This window comes from Haematobia irritans, chromosome 1 (assembly GCF_050003625.1).
Source record: "Haematobia irritans isolate KBUSLIRL chromosome 1, ASM5000362v1, whole genome shotgun sequence".
NCBI lineage: Eukaryota > Metazoa > Arthropoda > Insecta > Diptera > Muscidae > Haematobia > Haematobia irritans.
Window position 1 is genome coordinate 212,673,723 of NC_134397.1, and position 23,639 is coordinate 212,697,361.

General features: G+C 29.7%; 1 protein-coding gene and 1 long non-coding RNA gene across 4 annotated transcripts in view; one reads left to right on the top strand and one right to left on the bottom strand.

Moving 5' to 3' along the window:
- The first annotated feature begins 201 nt into the window (after window positions 1–201).
- On the top strand, window positions 202–720 carry LOC142222551 (uncharacterized). Its single transcript, XR_012718324.1, has 2 exons — window positions 202–402; window positions 459–720. It is a non-coding gene; the product is annotated as an uncharacterized LOC142222551 (long non-coding RNA).
- Window positions 721–11,013: 10,293 nt separating this feature from the next.
- Window positions 11,014–23,639, bottom strand: part of PH4alphaEFB (prolyl 4-hydroxylase subunit alpha-1) — a 173,887-nt gene continuing 161,261 nt past the window's right edge. For 2 of the 3 annotated variants that reach the window (XM_075292743.1, XM_075292742.1), the window contains exons 8-12: window positions 20,134–20,303; window positions 19,550–20,032; window positions 15,948–16,013; window positions 15,429–15,594; window positions 12,510–13,195 (exon numbers count right to left, since the gene is read on the bottom strand). In XM_075292743.1, coding sequence (XP_075148858.1) covers window positions 13,110–13,195; window positions 15,429–15,594; window positions 15,948–16,013; window positions 19,550–20,032; window positions 20,134–20,303 — 971 coding nt within the window. In that variant the 3' untranslated portion in view covers window positions 12,510–13,109. Of the gene's footprint in view, window positions 11,153–12,509; window positions 13,196–15,428; window positions 15,595–15,947; window positions 16,014–19,549; window positions 20,033–20,133; window positions 20,304–23,639 lie in introns of those variants that run through there. The other variant, XM_075292744.1, reaches the window with a different exon arrangement.

Genomic DNA, 23,639 nt, shown 5'->3' on the forward strand with positions numbered 1-23,639 from the left:
ATAGCCGATGCCCGCCATCACGACCATAAAAGTGATAAACGTGACAAAAAAGAAACTCATCATCATCATGAGAATATTTTCGAAAAATTAGCCGACGATATAGTAAGACCTAGAAAAATAATAAAAATTCTCTACAAAATTTCTCTAAAAACTAAATGATTTTTTTTTATAAAAAAAAATAACTAAAATTTACAGAAACATGTTGCCGAAAAATTCGCCCATGATGTTAAAGAAGGTGCTGAAGATGTTGGTCATGTTTTCAAAAAGGGAGCCGATGATGTTGCCCATGTTGCCAAAGACTTTGGTCACGATGTTGCCCATGTTGCTGTCGATTTTGGTCATGATGTTGTTAAAGGAGCCGATGATGTTGCTCATGTCGCCAAAGATGTTGGTCATGATGTGGTAAGACCAGTATTTTTCTACTCTTTCGGGTAATTTCTTTAAATTATTTTTTTCAGAAAACTGTTGCTGTTAAATTTGGCCATGATGTTGAGGATGTCGTTAAGCATTTCCGTGAAGATGTTGCCATTGCTTGGGTTGCTGCCAAACCCTACATTAAGATTGCCTTTGCCGTTGTTGATGGTGTTCTCAAAACTTTGGAAGAAATCGAAGAAGTTTCCGAACTTATTGAAATATTGGGATGTGCAGCATTGGCATAAACAAACGGATAAAATTTTTGGAATACGCTTCTTATACTAAATAAAACCCTTACAACAAAAACCTTTAACCGTTCTAGGATAGTGGCAACCCATTATTTAAGGTCCACTTAGACTATTCAGTCCATTGTGTTACCACAGGGGGGAATTACTCTGGTGGCACAGAGTACTGCCCGATTCCATGTTTAGCTCATTGACAAGGGGTCCCCTTTTTTTAACCCGAACGGCGCACATTGGGGTTTTTGATACCAAAAATGGGAATTAATTGAAAAATGAAATTTAGGAGAACCGAAAAAATTTTTATAGTCGGTAATAGTACACAAAATTCCACATCACTAGCGCAAAAATTGTGTCTTTGACAAGTACCGTTGTGTCACTATATATGTTTGAAGTTGGAGTTATTTTACGTTTTCCTTGCGTGCGATATAAATGTAAATTATTGGTGTCTTAAAAATTAGTTTTGAGTGTTTTCTAAAGCGATAATTAAAAAAATAATAATGGAACCTTTATCCTCAGGTTAATAAGACTATTTTTGTGTTTTTTGTTTTTATATGTGACTTGTGTTATTTTTTTGAAATTTAGTTTCGCTCGTAAGTCTTTAAATTAGAGGATTTCGAGAAATATGTCGACAAATAGTTGTGAATAAAGCCAAATTAAGTAAAAAAGTTTATTTTTTCTAAAACAATAAACTCTTTTGAAAGCATAGATGAAAAAGTTGTCTGCACTTTTTTGCACATTTTGAAATTAAATGGAAATACATATTTCAACCCCTGGTACTATATGTCCCCAACTGTGCACAAATATTTATTACTTGGAGCAGAAATAATTAACCACTCTTTACTTCCAATTGGACAGTTGTCGGAAGAAGCGCAAGAAGCTCGAAACAAAGATTTTAAAAATTTTGGAGAGCATTTTTTGCGAAAATGTTCTGTGGAAAAATCAAATGAAGAGATATTTAAAAGACTGTTAATTAACATACTTCGGATCCAGTTATATCAGAAATGAGAAATTAAAAGAGAAGAAACCCCACAATTTGCCTATGGAAGCAATTCAAATGTTGATATTTGAGTCAAATCTTGATGGTGATCAAAATGCCAGTGTTGATGATAATGATGCATATAGTAATTTTACTGACGATGATGATTGTGATGATGATGATAATAATTGTTAAGAATCAGATCAAAAAGCAGATATTCATTCTCTTTTTTTTTTTGTTGCAAATTAACTAATGGAAAACAAATAAAATGTGGACTAATAAATATTTAAAATTTGATTGGTTTTATGTCTTTTAGTGAATTTGGCCGAAAAAAGTTAAAACTATAAACAGGGAAAGCTACTTCGAATTAATTCCCGCTTTTGACATCAAAAACCCCACTGTGCGGCGTTTTAAATTACGACAACTTAGAGTAGCTTTGAAACACTCAGATAGTCGACCGCTGATTTTTTTTTTTTTTTTTGGTGTTTGGTCGCAACTGGGATTGAACTCAGCAACCTATGTATGGAAGGCGGGCATAGGTTAGGTTAGGTTATGTGGCAGCCCGATGTATCAGGCTCACTTGGACTATTCAGTCCATTGTGATACCACAGTGGTGAACTTCTCTCTTATCACTGAGTGCTGCCCGATTCCATGTTAAGCTCAATGACAAGGGACCTCCTTTTTATAGCCGAGTCCGAACGGCGTTCCACATTCCAGTGAAACCACTTAGAGAAGCTTTGTAACCCTCAGAAATGTCACCAGCATTACTGAGGTGGGATAATCCACCACTGAAAAACTTTTTGGTGTTCGGTCGTAGCAGGAATCGAACCCAAGGCGGGCATGCTAACCATTGCACCACGGTGGCTACCTTGAATTTGGCTGCGATTATAGTGAACATAAAAATTGCCGCTTTTCAAGTGATTTTATTTTCGTTGTGCCATTAAATGCCACACTGCTTACAATTTAATACCACTTCATTGTCAGGTTGTGTCACTGACGGCCATTTTCATGTATCTCCGTTAGACTTTAACTCCCAGTTAACAGAAAGTAAACTCGAAATATCTTCTCTCCGGTTAACTTTAACTGAAATTTTTTTTAGCAGTTAAGTTCCTAACTGGCATATGGAATATGTAGACAAGATGACAGGCATGAGCATAGTACGGTTTAAAAGTTCGTTAGCTAACGTAGCACTAACGGAGCTTCCTGAAAATGGGGGTGAATCGGAGAATCAAAACTGCCTCACTTGAACATTAAAAACTTGTTCTTGCGCCGTGTTAACGCAGCGTCTACATTTCCTCGTTCGCTAAAATCAAATCGGTCCAATTGCAGTCTCATTTACATATTACGAGGGTTGCCTTTTATATTTCGGGATTAGAGAACCAAAAAAAAAAAAATATTAATCATCGAAAATCGCTTTATTTCTCAAATTAAGATCTACACACTTTTGGGTTGCATTTGAACCAAACTTTTGCCACACTGATTAAGGTATCTCCAAAACATGAAGTCCGGATGCATCAGTCAACGTTCTGACGTTTCTGCACAACAAAGGCCTAAAAATAGCGGCTATGTGGATGATACTGTCAAAATCGTATCAGGCAAATTTCTGAACACGATTTCTGATATAATAAGGCCTTACAACTTCTATACGGTTAGGCAAGGAACTGTGGTTTAGGCGTTGAACCAAAGACAATGGAGCTAGTACTCTTCACTAGGGAGAGAAAAGCTACCGTGTAAAATTTCAAAATCGGCTAAGTTCTTGGAAGTTGTCATAGACTCCAGACTAAACTGGCTAGAAAATACAGATGGTCGAATAACGAAGACCTACACTTCACTCTCTGCGTGCCAAAAGTTGATTGGGGAATGAAGACCTCCCACTTCATTGGCTGTCTACAGCAGTTATAAGACCAGTATCTAGCAGTGGATGCCACGTCTGGTGGAACTTTGCTAACCATAGGAATAATATACAGAAACTAAACAGAATAAACAGGACGGCCCTTATTTATATGAACAACGGCCACCGCAGCTTTGTAGGTACTGATGGGAATCTGTCCACTCGATCTGGATATCAGAAATACAGCTACGACAGCGGCCGACAGGGAAGGAAAATACAATTTTTAAGAAAGTACAAAAATATATTTTTTTTGAGCGAAAAAGTAATTTTTACTAAATTTCAACAAAAATTCAATTGGGAGATTATTGACAAGAGCTCCCGTAGACAACATTTTAACGAAAATAAAATTTTGTTTTTCAACTCCCCAATTTTAAATATTTATACCCTTCACCACTACTGTGGTACAGGGTATAATAAGTTTGTGCATTTGTATGTAACGCCAAGAAATATTGGTCATAGACCCATCTTTTAGTATACCGATCGGCTTAGAATTAAATTCAGAGTCAATTTAGCGATGTCCGTCTGTCCGTCCGTCTGTCTGTATATGTAATTTTGTGCAGAAAGTACAGCTCGCAATTTAAGTCCGATCGTCCTCAAATTTGGCATAGGGCCGTTTCTTGGGACAGAGACAATCGATATTGATTTTGGAAAAAATCGGTTCAGATTTAGATATAGCTGCCATATATATTTATCCCCGATTTGGTCATAGTTGGCGTGTTTATCAACCGATTTTCTTGAAATACCGTACATCCAAATATTTTATGAATCTCGAAAATCTTGCAAAATATCAGCCAAATCGGTTCAGATTTAGTTATAGCTCCCATATATATCTTTCGTCCGATTTAGACTCATATGACCACAGAGGCCAAAGTTTACTACCGATCTTCGTGAAATTTTGCACAGAGGGTAGAATTGACATTCTACCAATGCTTGGTAAATTTGATTGAAATCGGTTCAAATGTAGATATAGCTCCCATATATATCTTTCGTCCGATTTAACTTATATGGCCACTAAAGCCAGAGTTTTGCCGTGATTTGCTTCAAATTTTGCACAAGGGGTACGTTTAATAGTATCGTTAAGTGTGTCAAATTTTGTTAAAATCGGTTCAGATTTAGACATAGCTCACATATATATCTTTCGCTCGATTTGGACTTATATGGTCTCAAAAGCCAGAGTTTTGCCCTGACTTACTTCAAAATTTGCACAAGCGGTACTTTTAACGATACTATTGTATGTGCCAAATATGGTCAAAATCGATTCAGATTTAGATATAGCTCCCATATATATCTTTCGTCCGATTTGAACTTACTCAAAATCCAGGGTTTTGCCGTTATTTACTTCAAATTTCGCACAAGGAGTACGTTTAGTAGTATCGGTAATTGTGCCAAATTTGGTTGAAATCGGTTCAGATTTAGATATGGCTCCCATATATATCTTCCGTTCGATTTGCACCCATATGACCAGGGGGGCCAAGGTTATACTCCCATTTACGTGAAATTTCGCATAGATAGCAGAATTATTTTTCTAACTATACATGTCAAATTTAGTCAAAATCGGTTCAGATTTGGATATAGCTCCCATATATACGTACACCAGAGTTGGGGAAATATGGTAGACTGTTACACATTTTAGACCCATTATCAATGGAAGTTTCCTCCAATTAACTGGATAGCGTTAGCCGATTTAAATTTTAATTCTAGAGATTTTGTAGAAGTAAAAAAATTCTCTCCTTTATATAGCTTCCAGCAAATGTGAAGTAGTTGAGATGGTAACACAAATTTTTACCTACATAGGGGTGAAGGGTATAATATAGTCGGCCCCGCCCGACTTTAGACTTTACTTACTTGTTTTTTGTTTTAGTTTTATATCCTCTTACAACGACTACCGCAGTATTGTAATCACGGTCGCCACAGTTGGTAGAATTCTACTGTTTGGTAGAATTCATGGTACTTCATAAAGTTTCTGTAGATAAATACAAATAAAATTTTGACAAAATTTTCTACCAAAATAAAATTTTGATGCAATTTTCTATAGAAATTAAATTTTAACAAAATTTTCTGTAGAAATAAAATATTGCCAAATTTTCCATAGATATACAATTTTGACACAATTTTCTACCGAAATAAAGTTTTGACACAAATTTCTATACAAATAAAATGTTGACAAAATTTTTTATAGAAATAAAATGTTGACAAAATTTTTTATAAATAAAATTTTGACAACTTTTTCTATAGAAATAAAATTTTCACAAAATTTTCTACCGAAATAAAATTTTGACAAAATTTGCTATAGAAATAAAATTTTGACAAAAATTTCTATAGAAATTAAATTTTGATAACATTTTCTACCGAAATAAAATTTTGACTTAATTTTCTACCGAAATAAATTTTTGACACAATTTTCTATACAAACAAAATTTTGACAAAATTTTCTATAGAAATTAAATTTTGATAAAATTTTCTACCGAAATAAAATTTTGAAGAAATTTTCAATAGAAATTAAATTTTGACAGAACTTTCTATAGAAATAAAATTTTGACAAAATTTTCTATAGAAATAAAATGGTGAAAAAAATTTTTGAGAACATAAAATTTTGACAAAATTTTCTGAAGAAATACAATTTTGACAAAATTTTCTGAAGAAACAAAATTTTGACAAAATTTTCTGTAGAAATAAAATTTTGACAAAATTTTCTATAGGAATAAAGTTTTCACAATATTTTGAGAAAATTTTCTATAGAAATTAAATTTTAACGAAATTTTCTGTAGAAATAACATAAAATGTTGACAAAATTTTTTTTTAATAAAATGTTGACAAAATTTTTTACAGAAATAAAATTTGGCAAAATTTTCTATAAAAACAAGTAAGGAAAGTCTACAGTCGGGCGGGGCCGACTATATTATACCCTACACCACTGTGTAGATCTAAATGTTCGATACCATATCACATCCGTTAAATGTGTTGGGGGCTATATATAAAGGTTTGTCCCAAATACCTACATTTAAATATCACTCGATCTGAACAGAATTTGATAGACTTCTACAAAATCTATAGACTCAAGATTTAAGTCGGCTAATGCACTAGGGTGGAACACAATGTTAGGGCATTTTCGTTTCGCAAAAAATAGGTTGCCTTGGTGTTACACTACTTTTTCCCTCATTGTTTTTTCGCCCAAATGATATTGTCATTCCAAAGTTATTGTTAATTCATAATATTGTGAGAGATACCGGATCCAAAATCTAAGATAGTGCCCTTGATATTTTGCAATCAATTTCGAGAATGTTGCACCTTTTTTCCCAATCGAAATCGCCATTAGTAAAAAAATATGGGAAACGTTTAAATCGAAAAAGTTTATTTATGATTTATAGCTCGATATATATGTATTAGAAGTTTAGGAAAATTTGAGTCATTTTTACAACATTTCGACTAAGCAGTGGCGATTTTACAAGGAAAATGTTGGTATTTTGACCATTTTTGTCGAAATCAGAAAAACATATATATGGGAGCTATATCTAAATCTGAACCGATTTTGGCACGCATAGCAACAATGCTAATTCTACTCCCTGTGCAAAATTTCAAGTAAATCGGAGCTAAAAATTGGCCTCTGTGGTCATATGAGTGTAAAACGGGCGAAAGCTATATATGGGAGCTATATCTAAATTTGAACCGATTTTAACCAAATTTGGCACGCATAGCTACAATGCTAATTCTGCTCCCTGTGCAAAATTTCCACTAAATTGGGGTAAAACTCTGGCTTCTGGGACCGTATTAGTCCATATCGGGCGAAAGATATATATGGGAGCTATATCTAAATCTGAACCGATTTCAATAAAATTTGGCACACTTGACTATAGTAGTAATTGTTCTTCTTTTGCAAAATTTTAAGCAAATTAGGGTAAAACTCTGGCTTCTGGAGCCATATAAGTCCATATCGGGCGAAATATATATATGGGAGCTATATCTCAATTTGAACCGATTTCTTCCAAAATCAATAGGGATCTGAGCCAAAACACATACTTGTGCCAAATTTGAAGTCGATTGGACTAAAACTGCGACCTAGACTTTGATTACAAAAATGTGTTCACGGACAGACGGACATGGCTATATCGACTCAGGAGCCCACCCTGACCATTTTTGCCAAAGACACCATGTGTCTATCTCGTCTCCTTCTGGGTGTTGCAAACATATGCACTAACTTATAATACCCTGTTCCACAGTGTGGAGCAGGGTATAACAAAATGTTGACAAAATTTTCTATAGAAATAAATTGTGAAAAAATTATTTGCCTATACAACATTTTGACAAAATTATCGATAAATGTAATATTTTGACAAAATTTTCGATAGATAAACCAGTAAGGAAAGTCTAAAGTCGGGCGGGGCCGACTATATTATACCCTGTACCACTTTGTAGATCTAAATATTCGATACCATATCACATCCGTCAAATGTGTTTGGGGCTATATATAAAGGTTTGTCCCAAATACATACATTTAAATATCACTCGATCTGGAAGAATTTGATAGACTTCTACAAAATCTATAGACTCAAAATTTAAGTCGGCTAATGCACTAGGGTGGAACACAATGTTAGTAAAAAAATATGGGAAACATTTAAATCTGAAGCAATTTTAAGGAAACTTTGCAAAAGTTTATTTATGATTTATCGCTCGATATATATGTATTAGAAGTTTAGGAAATTAGAGTCATTTTTACAACTTTGCGACTAAGCAGTGGCGATTTTACAAGGAAATTGTTGGTATTTTGACCATTTTTGTCGAAATCAGAAAAACATATATATGGGAGCTATATCTAAATCTGAACCGATTTCAACCAAATTTGGCACGCATAGCAACAATGCTAATTATACTCTCTATGCAAAATTTCAACTAAATCGGAGTTAAAAATTGGCCTCTGTGGTCATATGAGTGTAAATCGGGCGAAAGCTATATATGGGAGATATATCTAAATCTGAACCGATTTCAACCAAATTTGGCACGCATAGCTACAATGCTAATTCTACTCCCTGTGCAAAATTTCAACTAAATCGGAGCAAAAAATTGGCCTCTGTGGTCATATGAGTGTAAATCGGGCGAAAGCTATATATGGGAGATATATCCAAATCTGAACCGATGTCAACCAAATTTGGCACGCATAGTTGCAATGCTAATTCTACTCCCTGTGCAAAATTTCAACCAAATCGGAGTTAAAAATTGGCCTCTTTGGGCAAATGAGTGTAAATCGGACGAAAGCTATATATGAGAGCTATATCTAAATCTGAACCGATTTGGCTGGTATTATGCAAGTTTTTCGAGACCCATAAAATATTCGGATGTACGGAATTTGAGGAAGATCGGTTGATACACACGCCAATTATGACGAGATCGGCGAAAAATATATATGGCAGCTATATCTAAATCTGAACCGATTTTTTCCAAAATCAATAGGGATCGTCTTTGAGCCGAAACAGGACCCTATACCAAATTTTAGGACAATCGGACTAAAACTGCGAGCTGTACTTTGCACACAAAAATACATCAACAGACAGACAGACAGACAGACAGACAGACAGACAGACGGACAGACAGACGGACAGACAGACGGACAGACAGACGGACGGACAGACAGACGGACATCGCTAAATCGACTCAGAATTTAATTCTAAGCCGATCCGTATACTAAAAGGTTGGTCTATGATTACTCCTTCTTGGCGTTACATACAAATGCACAAACTTATTATACCCTGTACCACAGCAGTGGTGAAGGGTATAAAAATTGTGACAAAATTTTCTAATGAAATAAAATTTTTACACTATTTTCTATAGAAATTAAATTTTGACAACATTTTCTGTAGAAATAAAATTTTGACACAATTTTCTATACAAATTAAATTTTAACAAAATGTAGAAATAAAATGTTGCCAAATTTTCTATAGAAATAAAATATTGACAAAATTTTCTACCGAAAAAAAGTTTTGACGAAATTATCGATATATATAACATTTTGACAAAATTTTCGATAGATACAAAATTGTGCCAAAATTTTCTACCGAAATAAAATTTTGACACAATTTTCTATAGAAATTCAAGTTTGACAAAATTTTCTATAGAAATTAAATTTTGACAAAATTTTCTATAGAAATTAAATCTTGACAAAATTTTCTATAGAAAAAAATTTTGATAAAATTTTCTACCGAAATAAAATTTTGACACAATTTTCTACCGATATAAAATTTTGACACAATTTTGTATACAAACAAAATTTTGACAAAATTTTCTATAGAAATTAAATTTTGACAAAATTTTCTACCGAAATAAAATTTTGACGAAATTTTCTATAGAAATAAAATTTTGACAAAATTTTCTATAAAAATAAAATTTTGACAAATTTTTCTATAGAAATAAAATGTTGAAAAAATTTTCTATAGAAATTAAATTTTGACACAATATTCTATAGAAATAAAATTTTGACAAAATTTTCTATAGAAATTAAATTTTGACAAAATTTTCTATAGAAATAAAATTTTGACTCAATTTTCTATACAAATTAAATTTTAACAAAATTTTCTGTAGAAATAAAATGTTGCCAAATTTTATGTAGAAATAAAATTTTGACAAGATTTTTTACCGATATAAAATATTGACAAAATTTTCTACCAAAAAAAAATAAAGACAAAATTTTCTATAGATATAAAATTTTGACTAAATTTTTTACCGATATAAAATTTTGACAAAATTTTCTGTAGAAATTAAATCTTGACAAAATTTTCTTTAGAAATTAAATTTTGATAAAATTTTCTACCGAAATAAAATTTTGACAAAATTTTCTATAGAAATAAAATTTTGACAAAATTTTCTATGGAAATAAAATTTTGACAAAATTTTCTATGGAAATAAAATTTTGACAAAATTTTCTATAGAAATAAAATTTTGAAAAAATTTTCTATAGAAATTAAATTTTGACACAATATTCTATAGAAATTAAATTTTGACAAAATTTTCTATAGAAATAAAATTTTGACTCAATTTTCTATAGAAATAAAATTTTGACTCAATTTTCTACACAAATTAAATTTTAACAAAATTTTCTGTAGAAATAAAATGTTTCCAAATTTTCTATAGAAATAAAATGTTGCCAAATTTTCTATAGAAATAAAATGTTGACAAGATTTTTTACCGATATAAAATATTGACAAAATATCGACAAAATTTTCTACCAAAAAAAAATAATTTTCTATAGATATAAAATTTTGACAAAATTTTTTACCGATATAAAATTTTGACAAAATTTTCTATAGATATAAAATTTTCGATAGATATAAAATTTTGACAAAGTTTTCTACCGAAGTAAAATTTTGACAAAATTTTCTACCGAAATAAAATTTTGACAAAATTTTCTGAAGAAATAAATTTTTGCAAAATAATATTTGTTTGGTAGTTTTTGGTAAGATTTTCTCCAAATGTTGGTAGATTATTATTGTCTCAAGATTCGTGATGACATTGATTAAAAACTGTGGAATTGTAAACAATGTGAGGAAGAATTGCACTATATGGCAAATTCACCATTATCAGGTTCCAAATCACAGGGACGTCTGAATTCTTGTCGGCTTTCGTGGATCCATTTGTTGGAAACTGTAAAGAAAACGAGTTTATTATTGTTTTAAGATTCTACCGTGACTGTAATGGTGCGCAATATTTTTGTACGCGATCGATAACTTCTTATCTAGAAAGTGTTCGCATGGAAGCGTAATATAGAATCACATGCTTTTTTCTACTAAAACATTTTTGAAATTCAAGAAAATCGTGTTCTTGACAATGGCGTTTACATAATCAAGATTTTCTTCCCGCAAATTCTTTGCCAAATTTGTAAAAGACTATTAACAAGTAAGTTTGTTGAATACTTTCTCAAAATATTAAAATGTTTTGTCAAAACCATTCTACCATAAATCTGATATCGGCTCAAAAATGTCTACACAAAAGGTACTAAATCATTCGCGGGGGTACTACGGTACTGACCAAGGTGAAAAAAGTACTGTAGCAATTTCCATCCCTGGCGATTTACTACCTTGGACCTTATGTAGTCCTTTATACTACATCTAACTTGTACGAGATCTAAAGACTCCTGAAACATACGTGGGTATATTCTGTCCAAGCCTGAAGATTTTTATGGATCCAAAGAATCTATCGCTCACCTTACCCATCAGAATTCAAGTGCCGACGATGGTAGTAGTGTGAGCCGCCGTAACGCAGACAATCGCTCACCGCTCGTATTAATCGTTCTTGGGGTTAAAATAAATGTCGAATATTATCCTAAAATGACAGTATTGGAAGCCCTGGACAAACATTTCGGCCGCACACATAGACATATCAACTGGACTCGGCACGCATCAACTACGAATTGTTCGCTTCATTTCTACCGCATAAAAATCTCGTGATATCAATTCGATGGACTTTTGCGCCAAAGGCAATTGATTCGCACTAGATAGATAGTATAAAAGTGTCGATCGTCTCAAGACTTCGCTTCGCCGGGAACGGGCCAAAATATCGCAGAGCCATATTCGTGCAGTGTGTGATGGCTTTGTCGGCGGTTGGAAGTAGAGCGATGAAAAACACGCTTTTTTTAGTCGTGTTTTCTTGGTTTAAAAAACCGGACTTTTTTCCAAACCCGGTGGTCGATGTTTTTGAAGAAGATAAACCGGTCAACCGGTTTTTATCCACCAGTTGTGATCACTCTAGTTTGAAAGTTGCCAAAGGTAGCCAATTCGAACAAAGCTCAACTGATTCTAAAATTTGATGTTACTCCCGAAATTTTTGCTTAAAAAAATAAAATGCCAAACATATTGCGTTTTATTTTGTTGCGTGACATATCGATATCAGCCACCCTATATATGAACTACGGCACAGTACCATACTTACTATATTCATTTTTGATATTTCTCATAATGTGACCTTTATTTTTATTTCCTTAAAACACAAAATACATTTAATGTTTTTTTTTTTTCAAAAGTATTTATTGACTTAGATACTAAAACAAATACATTTACAATAAATTTGATGAGTTTCTTTAATAATCATCATCATTAAATTTCTTATGAACAGAAATGTATAAAAAAAAAATTAAAATAATAGAAAATTTTCACTATATATGGAAAATATATATAAAATTAAAATTATGCACGCACACACATATCTCTTAAGTATATAAAACTGCATGTTATAAAAAACGCAAACTTTGATTTTGAATACATTTTCTTTTTGGTAACCTCATGAAGATTTTCATTAACAAGCATCTTGACATCAAGTGGAATATACCATCGAATATAGATTGTAGAAATAAAAATCTTGTATAGCATATACGAAAAAGTAGATAATCTTCTAAAAAAAATAGCTCGAAAAAAAAAACATATTCTCAACGTGGAATTTTGATCGCAATGAGATTCTAAAGTGTTTTTTTTTTTTTAACAGTTAAGTTTTTCGTATTTGGATATTCTTTTCTCCATTCAGAAAGGTTATTTATATGAGAAATGGAAATTCGCAATGACATTGATTAAAATCTATGGAATTGTAAACAATGTGAGGAAGAATTGCATTATATGGCAAATTCACCATTATCCGGTTCCAAATCACAGGGACGTCTGAATTCTTGTCGGCTTTCGTGGATCCATTTGTTGGAAACTGTAAAGAAAAAAGAGTTTTCAATATGTTATTATTACTAATGTTTTGAATTTTGAAAAAATTTTATACAAAAGTCTGCTAAAAACAACAATCGGTTTTCTATTATATGTTTATACTTTGTGATCTAGAGGTCAACAATTCGTAAAATTCTTAATTTCTAAAAATTTACCCAAAGTGTTACCAAGAACAAAAAAAAGTTTGCGGTATATTTTGTTGTACCTTAAATTATACAGTACTCCAATTTTTGAGCAAATAGAAGACATAATTTTCTAATTCTTTAGAAAATTTAGTCAAAATTTTTATTTCTATAGAAAATTTCGTCAAAATTTTATTTACATAGAAATTTTTTTAAAAATTTTATTTCTATAGAAAATGTTGTCCAAATTTTATTTCTATAGAAAATTTTTTAAAAATTTTATTTCCATAGAAAATTTTGTCAAAATTTTATTTCTATAAAAAATGTTGCCAAAATTTTATTTCTATAGAAAATTTTGTCAAAATTTTATTTCTATAGAAAATTTTGTAAAAATTTTATTTCTATAGAAAACTTTGTCAAAATTTTATTTTTATAGAAAATTTTACCAAAATTTTATGTCTTCAGAAAATTTTGTCAAAATTTGATTTCTATGGAAAATTTTTATTTAAATCTAATTGCTATGGAAAATGTTGTCAAAATTTTATTTCTATAGAAAATTTTTAAAAAATGTTATTTCTATAGAAAATTTTTAAAAAATTTTATTTCTATAGAAAATTTTATCAAAATTTTATTTCTATAGAAAATTTCTTCAAAACTTTATTTCTATAGAAAATTTCGTAAACATTTTATTTCTATAGAAAATTTTGCCAAAATTTTATTTCTATAGAAAAGTTTGTCAAATTTTTATTTCTACAGAAAATTTTGTCAAATTTTTATTTCTACAGAAAATTTTGTCAAATTTTTATTTCTATAGAAAATTTTGTCAAAATTTTATTTCTATAGAAAATTTTGCCAAAATGTTATTTCTATAGAAAATTTCGTTAAAATTTTATTTCTATGGAAAATTTTGTCAAAATTTTATTTCTATGAAAAACTTTGTCAAAGTTTTATTTTTATAGAAAATTTTGTCAAAATATGATTTCTATAGAATATTTTATCAAAATTTTATTTCTATAGAAAATTTTGTCAAAATTCGATTTCTATAGAAAATTTTATCAAAATTTTATTTCTATAGAACATTTTGCCAAAGTTTTATTTCTATAGAAAAGTTTGTCAAATTTTTATTTCTACAGTAAATTTGTCAAATTTTTATTTCTATAGAAAATTTTGTCAAAATTTTATTTTTATAGAAAATTTTGTCAAAATTTTACTTTTATAGAAAATTTTGTCAAAATTTTATTTCTATAGAAAATTTCGTCAAAATTTTATTTCTATAGAAAATTTCGTCAAAATTTTATTTCTATAGAAAATTTCGTCAAAATTTTATTTCTATAGAAAATTTTATCAAAATCTAATTTTTATTGAAAATGTTGTCAAAATTTTATTTTTATAGAATTTTTTTTTCAAAATTTTATATCTATTGAAAATTTTGTCAAAATTTTACTTCTATTGGAAATTTTGTCAAAATCTCATTTCTTTGGAAAAATGTTGACAAAATCTTATTTCTATGAAAAATTTTGTCAAAACTTTATTTCTATAGAAAATTTCGTCAAAATTTTATTTCTATAGAAAATTTTGCCAAAATTTTATTTCTATAGAAAAGTTTGTAAAATTTTTATTTCTACAGAAAAGTTTGTCAAATTTTTATTTCTACAGAAAATTTTGTCAAAATTTTATTTCTATAGACAATTTCGTCAAAATTTTATATCTATAGAAAATTTTGTCAAAATTTAATTGCTATAGCAAAATTTTGTCAAAATCTAATTTCCATGGAAAATTTTATCAAAATCTAATTTGTATGGAAAACTTTGTCAAAATTTTATTCCTAAATTTTACTTTTATAGAAATTTTTTTCAAAATTTTATTTCTATTGGAAATTTTGTCAAAATTTTATTTCTATTGGAAATTTTGTCAAAATTTTTTTATATTGGAAATTTTGTCAAAATCTCATTTCCTTGGAAAATTTTGTCAAAATTTTATTTCTATAGAAAATTTGTTCAACACCGATTCTTAAACTTTGACTCCTAAAAATATCCATAATATTTTTGGAATAAGATAATATTCCACCAAACGAAAAACAAAGTTAATTGCTCTTACCCCATTTGGAACCAGTAAGAACGGGGCAAGCTGCATGCCTTGTACGGTAGTCACCATCACCAGAACGATGTAAATTAAACCAGAAAGCTGCGGTACCTTTTTTCGGCGTTAGGGCGACATTGATTGCGGTAAAGACGGTAGCACCACCTTGTTCAACATCACTCATCTAGAAAGAGGAGAAAACAATGAAAATATATATTCAAAGAAAATGGGAAAATTTCCGAAGGCAAAAGAAAATAATACCTTTCGACTTTAGTTCGGTACTTAAAAAAAATTAAAAAAAGACAAAAAGCAACGACGAATTTCTCATATCCGAAGCAAAATCTAGCCGATTTATCAAAAAATGTTTCAATTTAAAATTTTTAGAAAATTCGAAAATATTGGTTTTTTAGTGCAAAGTTGTACAATTAGCATAATAGCCATGGGTATACAATAATTTTGAGAAATTCAATTTTTTTCTCTAATTATGTATTTTCTATATATATTTTTTTGAAAATAAAGTATCAATGAAATACTCACATAGAATAGAACTGTGGCAATACGATTGCCAGTATTTAGGCCTTGGAAAGCACGAACTTCTTCTCGCTAAAAACAAACACACAAAAAAGAAATAGCATTAGCAAACATAAATTGAAACAGAAAGAATATTTAAAAGATTACAAACATATATAACTGTAAAAACAGATGACCCATCTCTCGGTTAGTGTTTTTCTCAAAGAGAAAAAAAATTGAAGAATTGTGAAAAAGAAAATCAAAGTGATTTTAGAATTTCTTTTATTTTCTTCATTTATTCTTCAATCTCATAACTGTCCAAATTCGTTTCTTCATCTATATGTATGGAACATTTTTTTTTTGGGAAGAAAAAACAAATCATCTATGTAATTCACAATTTATTTTATTGCTATGGAAAATTTGGTCGACATTTTATATCTATATTTATACAGTTTTGCCAAAATTTTATTTCTATAGACAATTTTGCCAAAATTTTATTTCTCTGGAAAATTTTGCCAACATTTTATTTCTCTAGAAAATTGTGTCAACATTTTATTCATATAGAAAATTTTGTCAAAATTTTATTTCTTTAGAAAATTTTGTCAACATTTAATTTTTATAAAAAATTTTGTAAAAATTTTATTTTGTCAAAATTTTATATCTTTAGAAAATTTTGTCAAAATTTTATTTCTCTAGAAAATTTTGTAAAAATTTTATTTCTCTAGAAAATTTTGTCAAAATTTTATTTCTAAAGAAAACTTTGTCAAAATTTTATTTCTATAAAAAAATTTTATTTCTATAGAAAATTTTGTCAAAATGTTATTTCTATAGAAAATTTTGTCAAAATTTTATTCCTATAAAAAATTTTGTTAAAAATTTATACCGATAGAAAATTTTGTCTATATTTCATTTCTATAGGAGTAAAATTGTGACAAAATTTTCTATAGAAATAAAATTTTGACAAAATTTTTTATAGAAATAACATTTTGACAAAGTTTTCTTTAGAAATAAAATTTCGTCAAAATTTTATTTCCATAGAAAATTTCGTCGAAATTTTATTTCTATAAAAAATTTTGTCAAAATTTTATTTCTATAGAAAATTTTGCCAAAATTTTATTTCTAAAGAAAACTTTGTCAAAATTTTATTTCTATAAAAAATGTTGTCTAAATTTTATTTCTATAGAAAATTTTGTTAAAATTTTGTTCCTATAAAAAATTTTGTTAAAATTTTATACCGATAGAAAATTTTGTCAAAATTTCATTTCTATCAAAAATTTTGTCAAAATTTTATTTTTATAGAAAATTTTGTCAATTTTTTTTTCTATAGAAAGGTATGTCAAAATTTTATATCAATAGAAAATTTCGTCAAAATTTTATATCGACAGAAAATTTTGTCAAAATTTTATTTCTATAGAAAATTTTGTCAAAATTTTATTTCTATAGAAAATAAAATTTTGTCAAAATTTTATTTCTATTTAAAATTTTGTCAAAATTTTATTTCTATTTAAAATTTTGTCAACATTTTATTTCTATTTAAAATTTTGACACAATTTTATATCTATAGAAAATTTGGTCAACATTTTATTTCTATAGAAAATTTTGTCAAAATTTTATTTCTATAGAAAATTGTGTCAAAATTTTATTTCTATAGAAAATTTTGTTAAAATTTTATACCGATAGAAAATTTTGTCAAAATTTCATTTCTATCAAAAATTTTGTCTAAATTTTATTTCTATAGAAAATTTTGTCAAAATGTTATTCCTAAATTTTCTATCGATAGAAAATTGTGTCAAAATTTTATTTCTATAGAAAATTTTGTCAACATTTTATTCCAAAAAAAAATTTATCAAAATTTTATTTCTATAGAAAATTTTGTATAAATTTTATTTCTATAGAAAATTTTGTCAAAATTTTATTCCTATAAAAAATTTTGTTAAAATTTTATACCGATAGAAAATTTTGTTAAAATTTTATACCGATAGAAAATTTTGTCAACATTTCATTTTGTCAAAATTTTATTTCTATAGAAAATTTTTTCAAAATTTAATTTCTGTACAAAATTTTGTCAACATTTAATTTCTATAGAAAGTTATGTCAAAATTTTCCATCAATAGAAAATTTCGTCAAAATTTTATATCGATAGAAAACTTTGCCAAAATTTTATATCAATAGAACATTTTGTCAAAATTTTCTATCGATAGAAAATTTTGTCAAAATTTTATTTCTATAGAAAATTTTGTCAACATTTTATGTCCATAGAAAATTTTATCAAAATTTTATTTCTATAGAAAATTTTGTCAAAATTTTATTTCTATAGAAAATTTTGTCAAAATTGTATTTCTATAAAAAATTTAGTCAACATTTTATTTCTATAGAAAATTTAGTCAAAATTTTATTTCTATAGAAAATTTTGTCAAAATTTTATTTCTATAGAAAATTTTGTCAAAATTTTATTTCTATAGAAAATTTTGTCAAAATTTTATTTCTATAGAAAATTTTGTCAAAATTTTATTTCTATAGAAAATTTTGTCAAAATTTTATTTTTATAGAAAATTTTGTCAAAATTTTATTTCTATAGAAAATTTTATCAAAATTTTATTTCTATAGAAAATTTTGTCAAAAGTTTATTTCTATAGAAAATTTTGTCAAAATCTAATTTCGATGGAAAATTTTGTCAAAATTTTATTTCTAAATATTTTTTTTTCAAAATTTTATTTTTATAGAAATTGTTTTTCAAAATTTTATATCTATTGGAAATTTGTTCAAAATTAGAAATTTTGTCAAAATCTCATTACTTTGGAAAAATTTTGACAAAATCTTATTTCTATGGAAAATTTTGTCAACATTTTATTTCTATATAAGATTTTGTAAAAATTTTATTTGTATGTAAAATTTTGTCAAATTTTTATTTCTATATAAAATTTTGTCTAAATTTTATTTTTATATAAAATTTTTTCAAAATTTTATTTCTATAGAACATTTTGCCGCAATTTTATATATATATCGAAAAAATTTTTTTTTTCATGGACAATTTGGTCAAAATTTTATTTCTATAGAAAAATTTGTCAAAATTTTATTTCTGTAGAAAACAACGATCGTTTCGGAACTCCAAATGTCGTCATTTGCATCCTCTACTCGCAGCGAAACTATCAACCAATTATCAGAATAGATTCGTATAATTCACTAAAACAAATGTGAATTACTCTCCAAAAAAGGATTTTGTAAATAGACTTTGGCTTCATAAATTTGCCCAAAAGATATCACTTTTCCTTTGCCAAAGTCAAATCATCGATTTGAGTTCTTTGGCTGGGTTCATTTTGAGCGTTCGTTGTTTAATTTTGTTATTGTTCTTCAATCGTTATTATTATCGATTGAAGAAGAAACCAACATTACTATTATTTCTAAAATTTTTATAACAATAAAATACAAATATTCAAAGCTATAGCATACTTTTAGGCAGTAAATAATTTTTGTACTCATTAAAAATTGTGTAACCCTAAAAGTATGCACTACAATAGTAGTAAAATAAGGCCTCATAAAGATAATCTTAACGCTAATTTTATCATCTATATACATTAAACCTTAATTATGTTAAACGTCTAAATTCCTCTTTATCACACAACACATACCCGAGCAAAATCGAAATGAGGCTCATAATGACCACCAATGCCATAGTTAACCACCTGCAACTCTTCCGCCGATATCATATCCAAACCAGTCATAGCTTCCGTTCTCATAACAATATCCCGGATAATAGGATGTTCCTCAGTTTTCAACCAAGCCGATTTACTAATGCGATAATTGGCCGTTTCCAATTCTCCAGTAATTGCATTTTGCACAGTAGCCCTGCGGAAACGTGGTCTAGCCATTTTCTTAATAACTTCAATTTCCGAATCGAACATGGCATCATGGAAAACAACAATATAGGGATCTTTAAAAGCTTCTTCCATTTTCATGGGGCCAATTTTCAAATAGGGATTATTATTGTCAACATAACGACAACGTAATGGTCTAATTTGTTCAGGGGTGGGTTTTAATTTACCCTGGCACAAGAGTTCATAAGCTTTGCGTTCTGTGTAATCATATAGAGAAGGTTCCGCCTTTGATATTGGCTAAAGGAGAGAGAGGAAGAGAAAAAAAGCGTACATAAATTAATATGCAAAAAAATATAATAGTGTTGGTTTTTTTTTGTGTTTGCATTTGAAGACCTTACCAAATCTGATTTTGGAGTTTCATCGGTTCCATCATCACCTTTGACCTTCTTTTTCACCGAAAGCTCTTTTAGTTCCTTTTCATAGTAAACTTTATTGCCATTAGCACGTTCATGTGAGGGCAGCAGCTGCAACAATTCATTTGTCATGGTGAGCGCACTTTCTACATCGCCTGTAATAGAAAATACCAAACGAAAACAAAGGAAAACTAATGAATTACTAATGAATAATACAGGAGGGGAGTTACGATATAGTTTTATTACAAAATAGCATAAATCAATAGAAATAAAAATGATATAGAGGGACAAACCTCTCGCTATAGAGAATAAAATTCGTCTTCATATACTGTGGATGCATTGAAAGAAGATTTTTATACCCTCCACCATAGGATGGGGGGTATATTAACTTTGTCATTCCGTTTGTAACTCATCGAAATATTGCTCTAAGACCCCATAAAGTATATATATTCTGGGTCGTGGTGAAATTCTGAGTCGATCTGAGCATGTCCGTCCGTCTGTTAAAATCACGCTAACTTCCGAACAAAACAAGCTATCGACTTGAAATTTGGCACAAATAGTTTTTATTGATGTATGTCGGATGGTATTGCAAATGGGCCATATCGGCCCACTTTTACGTATAGCCCCCATATAAACTGACCCCCAAATTTGGCTTGCGAGGCCTGTAAGAGAAGCAAATTTCATCCGATCCGGCTGAAATTTGGTACATGGTGTTAGTATATGGTCTCTAACAACCATGCAAAAATTGGTTCCCATCGGTCCATAATAATATATAGCCCCCATATAAACCGATCCCCCGATTTGGCTTGCGGAGCCTCTAAGAGAAACAAATTTCATCCGATCCGGCTGAAATTTGGTACGTGATGTTAATATATGGCCTCAAACACCCATGCAAAAATTGGTCGTTATCGGTCCATAATTATATATAGGCCCCATATAAACCGATCCCCAGATTTTACCTCCGGAGCACCTTGGAAGAGCAAAATTCTTCCCATTCGTTTGAAATTTGGTACGTGATGTTAGTATAGGGTATCCAACAACCATGCAGGCATTGGTTCCTATCAGTCCATAACAATATATAGCTCCCATATAAACCGATCCCCAGATTTGACCTCCGGTGCCTTTTGGAGAAGCAAAATTCATCCGATCTGGTTGAAATTTGGTACGTGGTGGTAGTATATGATATTTAACAACCATGTGAGTTGAAATTTGTGGATGACAGTCTTTCGTAGAAGTTTATACGCAATCCATGGTGGAGGGTACATAAGATTCGGCCTGGCCGAACTTACGGCCGTATATACTTGTTTCTTTTGTCGGAGTAAAACTTTGCCCAATATGGTCTTATGAATGTAAAGCGACCAACAGATATATATGGGATATATATGAACCAACCGATTTGAACCAAAGTTGGCACACTTAACAATAAAAACAAGTAACGGCCATTTTCATGTAGCTCCGTTAGGCTTTAACTCCCAGTTAACAGAAAGTAAATTGCAAATATCTTCTTTCGGTTAACTTTAACTGAAAAATTTTCAACAGTTAAGTTCCTAACTGGCATGTGGAATATACAGGCAAGATGGCAGTTATGTCCACAATACGGTTTAAAAGTTCGTTAGTTAACGGAGCACTAACGGAACTTCATGAAAATGGGGGTAAGTAAAGTAGAAAGTCGGGAGGGGCCGACTATATCATACCCTAAACCACCATTACAGAATTTGTAATTATAAGCATTTGTGGGGTAACATATAGGTCTGGGAGATAAACCGCAGTTGCATATTTAAGAAAATTAAGGGGTACATGTCTATGGGTGTTTTGTGTCAATCTGACTATAGCTCATAGTCAATGTTGCCACGGAAAATGTTCGGTTTACCCTACAAGGACAAAAAAACAGGTCCCTACTTTCCCATACATTCCCAAACAATTTGCCCTACTATATTTTTCGTTAAATTTAAAAAATTTTACAAAACAAAAGTACTTTATTATCTTAAAACATGAATATGTAACGTATATAACTTAGAATATAAATTTGTATTACCACCACCGTTGCCACAGTTGGTAGAATTCTACCCAAATTAGTAATCTTTTTTATTAAATCTCTATAAAAATAAAATTTTGGAAAAAGTTTCTATAAACAAATTTTAGTGAGAAATTTTTTTATTGAAATATAATTTTGACAATAAGTTCTATAGAAATAAAATTTTGAGAAAAAATTCCACAGAAATAAAATTTTGAGAAAATTTTTTATAGAAATAATATTTAAAAAAAATCTATAGTAATACAATTTTGACAAAATGTTCTATAGAAATAAAATGTTGACAAAATTCTCTACAGGAATAAAGTTTACCACACATTGTTAAAGATCAAGCCTTGCCGGCTTCTAATTTCCTCCTCTAGAGCCACCAAAATGTAAAAATTATTACAAATTGTGTTGAGTGAAAATGTCCTACATTGTGGCCCTACGTCCCTACAAGACGCTAAATATTAGAAAAACCCTACACTAATAGAAAAATTGCGTTTCACAATCGTGAACGGACGGTGACAAAATGAAACGGAAACGTTCACAAAAAATCAAAACGGAATGTTCACGATTTTGTCCACGGGCGTTCACGATTTCATGAACGGCATTCGTTTTTCTTTTTCCATGAAAATTCTTAAAATAATCGTCAGACGTTGTTATGGCAACTCCGCCGGTGGTGCAATGAGCTAAAGTGACTGGTAACGCGTGTGGTGCACACAACACAGGTTCGAGTCACGGCAGCGGATTTTTTTTTTTTAATTTTGTTTATAAATTCGTAACCATTACGTTTTCAGATCATGAACGCTCGTTGTTGTTTTGGCAACGGATGGTGTCATTTTAACGTTGTCAGATTGACCCCGTCTGTTCTCAGTTTGACAATACATGTGTGTTGATTCACTTTCATGAACGAAACGTTTTGAAATGACAACGCCGTTCATGATTTTTTCTATGGGTGTACATATAGGGAATTTCCCCTACTTCTTGAAACACTGGCTGTGTTGATATTGCGCCTACGGAGTTAGTATGTCACTAATATTGAGCCCATTATTAAAAAAGAGAAAATCGTTAAATTAGTGTGGGTAATAAATACAAATTTGTAAAAATCGAGTAATATTCTTATGTAAGAGCTACAAGTACGTATAAGTACAATCGGCTAGTACATCAAAATTTGAAATTTGAGTAACATTGGTTAATAAATAAGAGTACTATGGCCAAATTTGGGAAAATCGAGCGATGCATATATATGGAAACTATATCTAAATCTGAACCAATTTGCATAATATTTTGCGGGTTTGATTAATACCACAAAAGGTTACCTTGTGCAGGATTTGAGTAAGATCAGTTAAGAAATGAAGCCTGTATGGTCAAACATAAGGTTATTAGGGGCGATTTTTTCAAAATCGGGTGATACATATATGTGAGCTATATCTACATCTTAGAGGACTGGAGGACTATAGAGGACTGGATCTAGCAA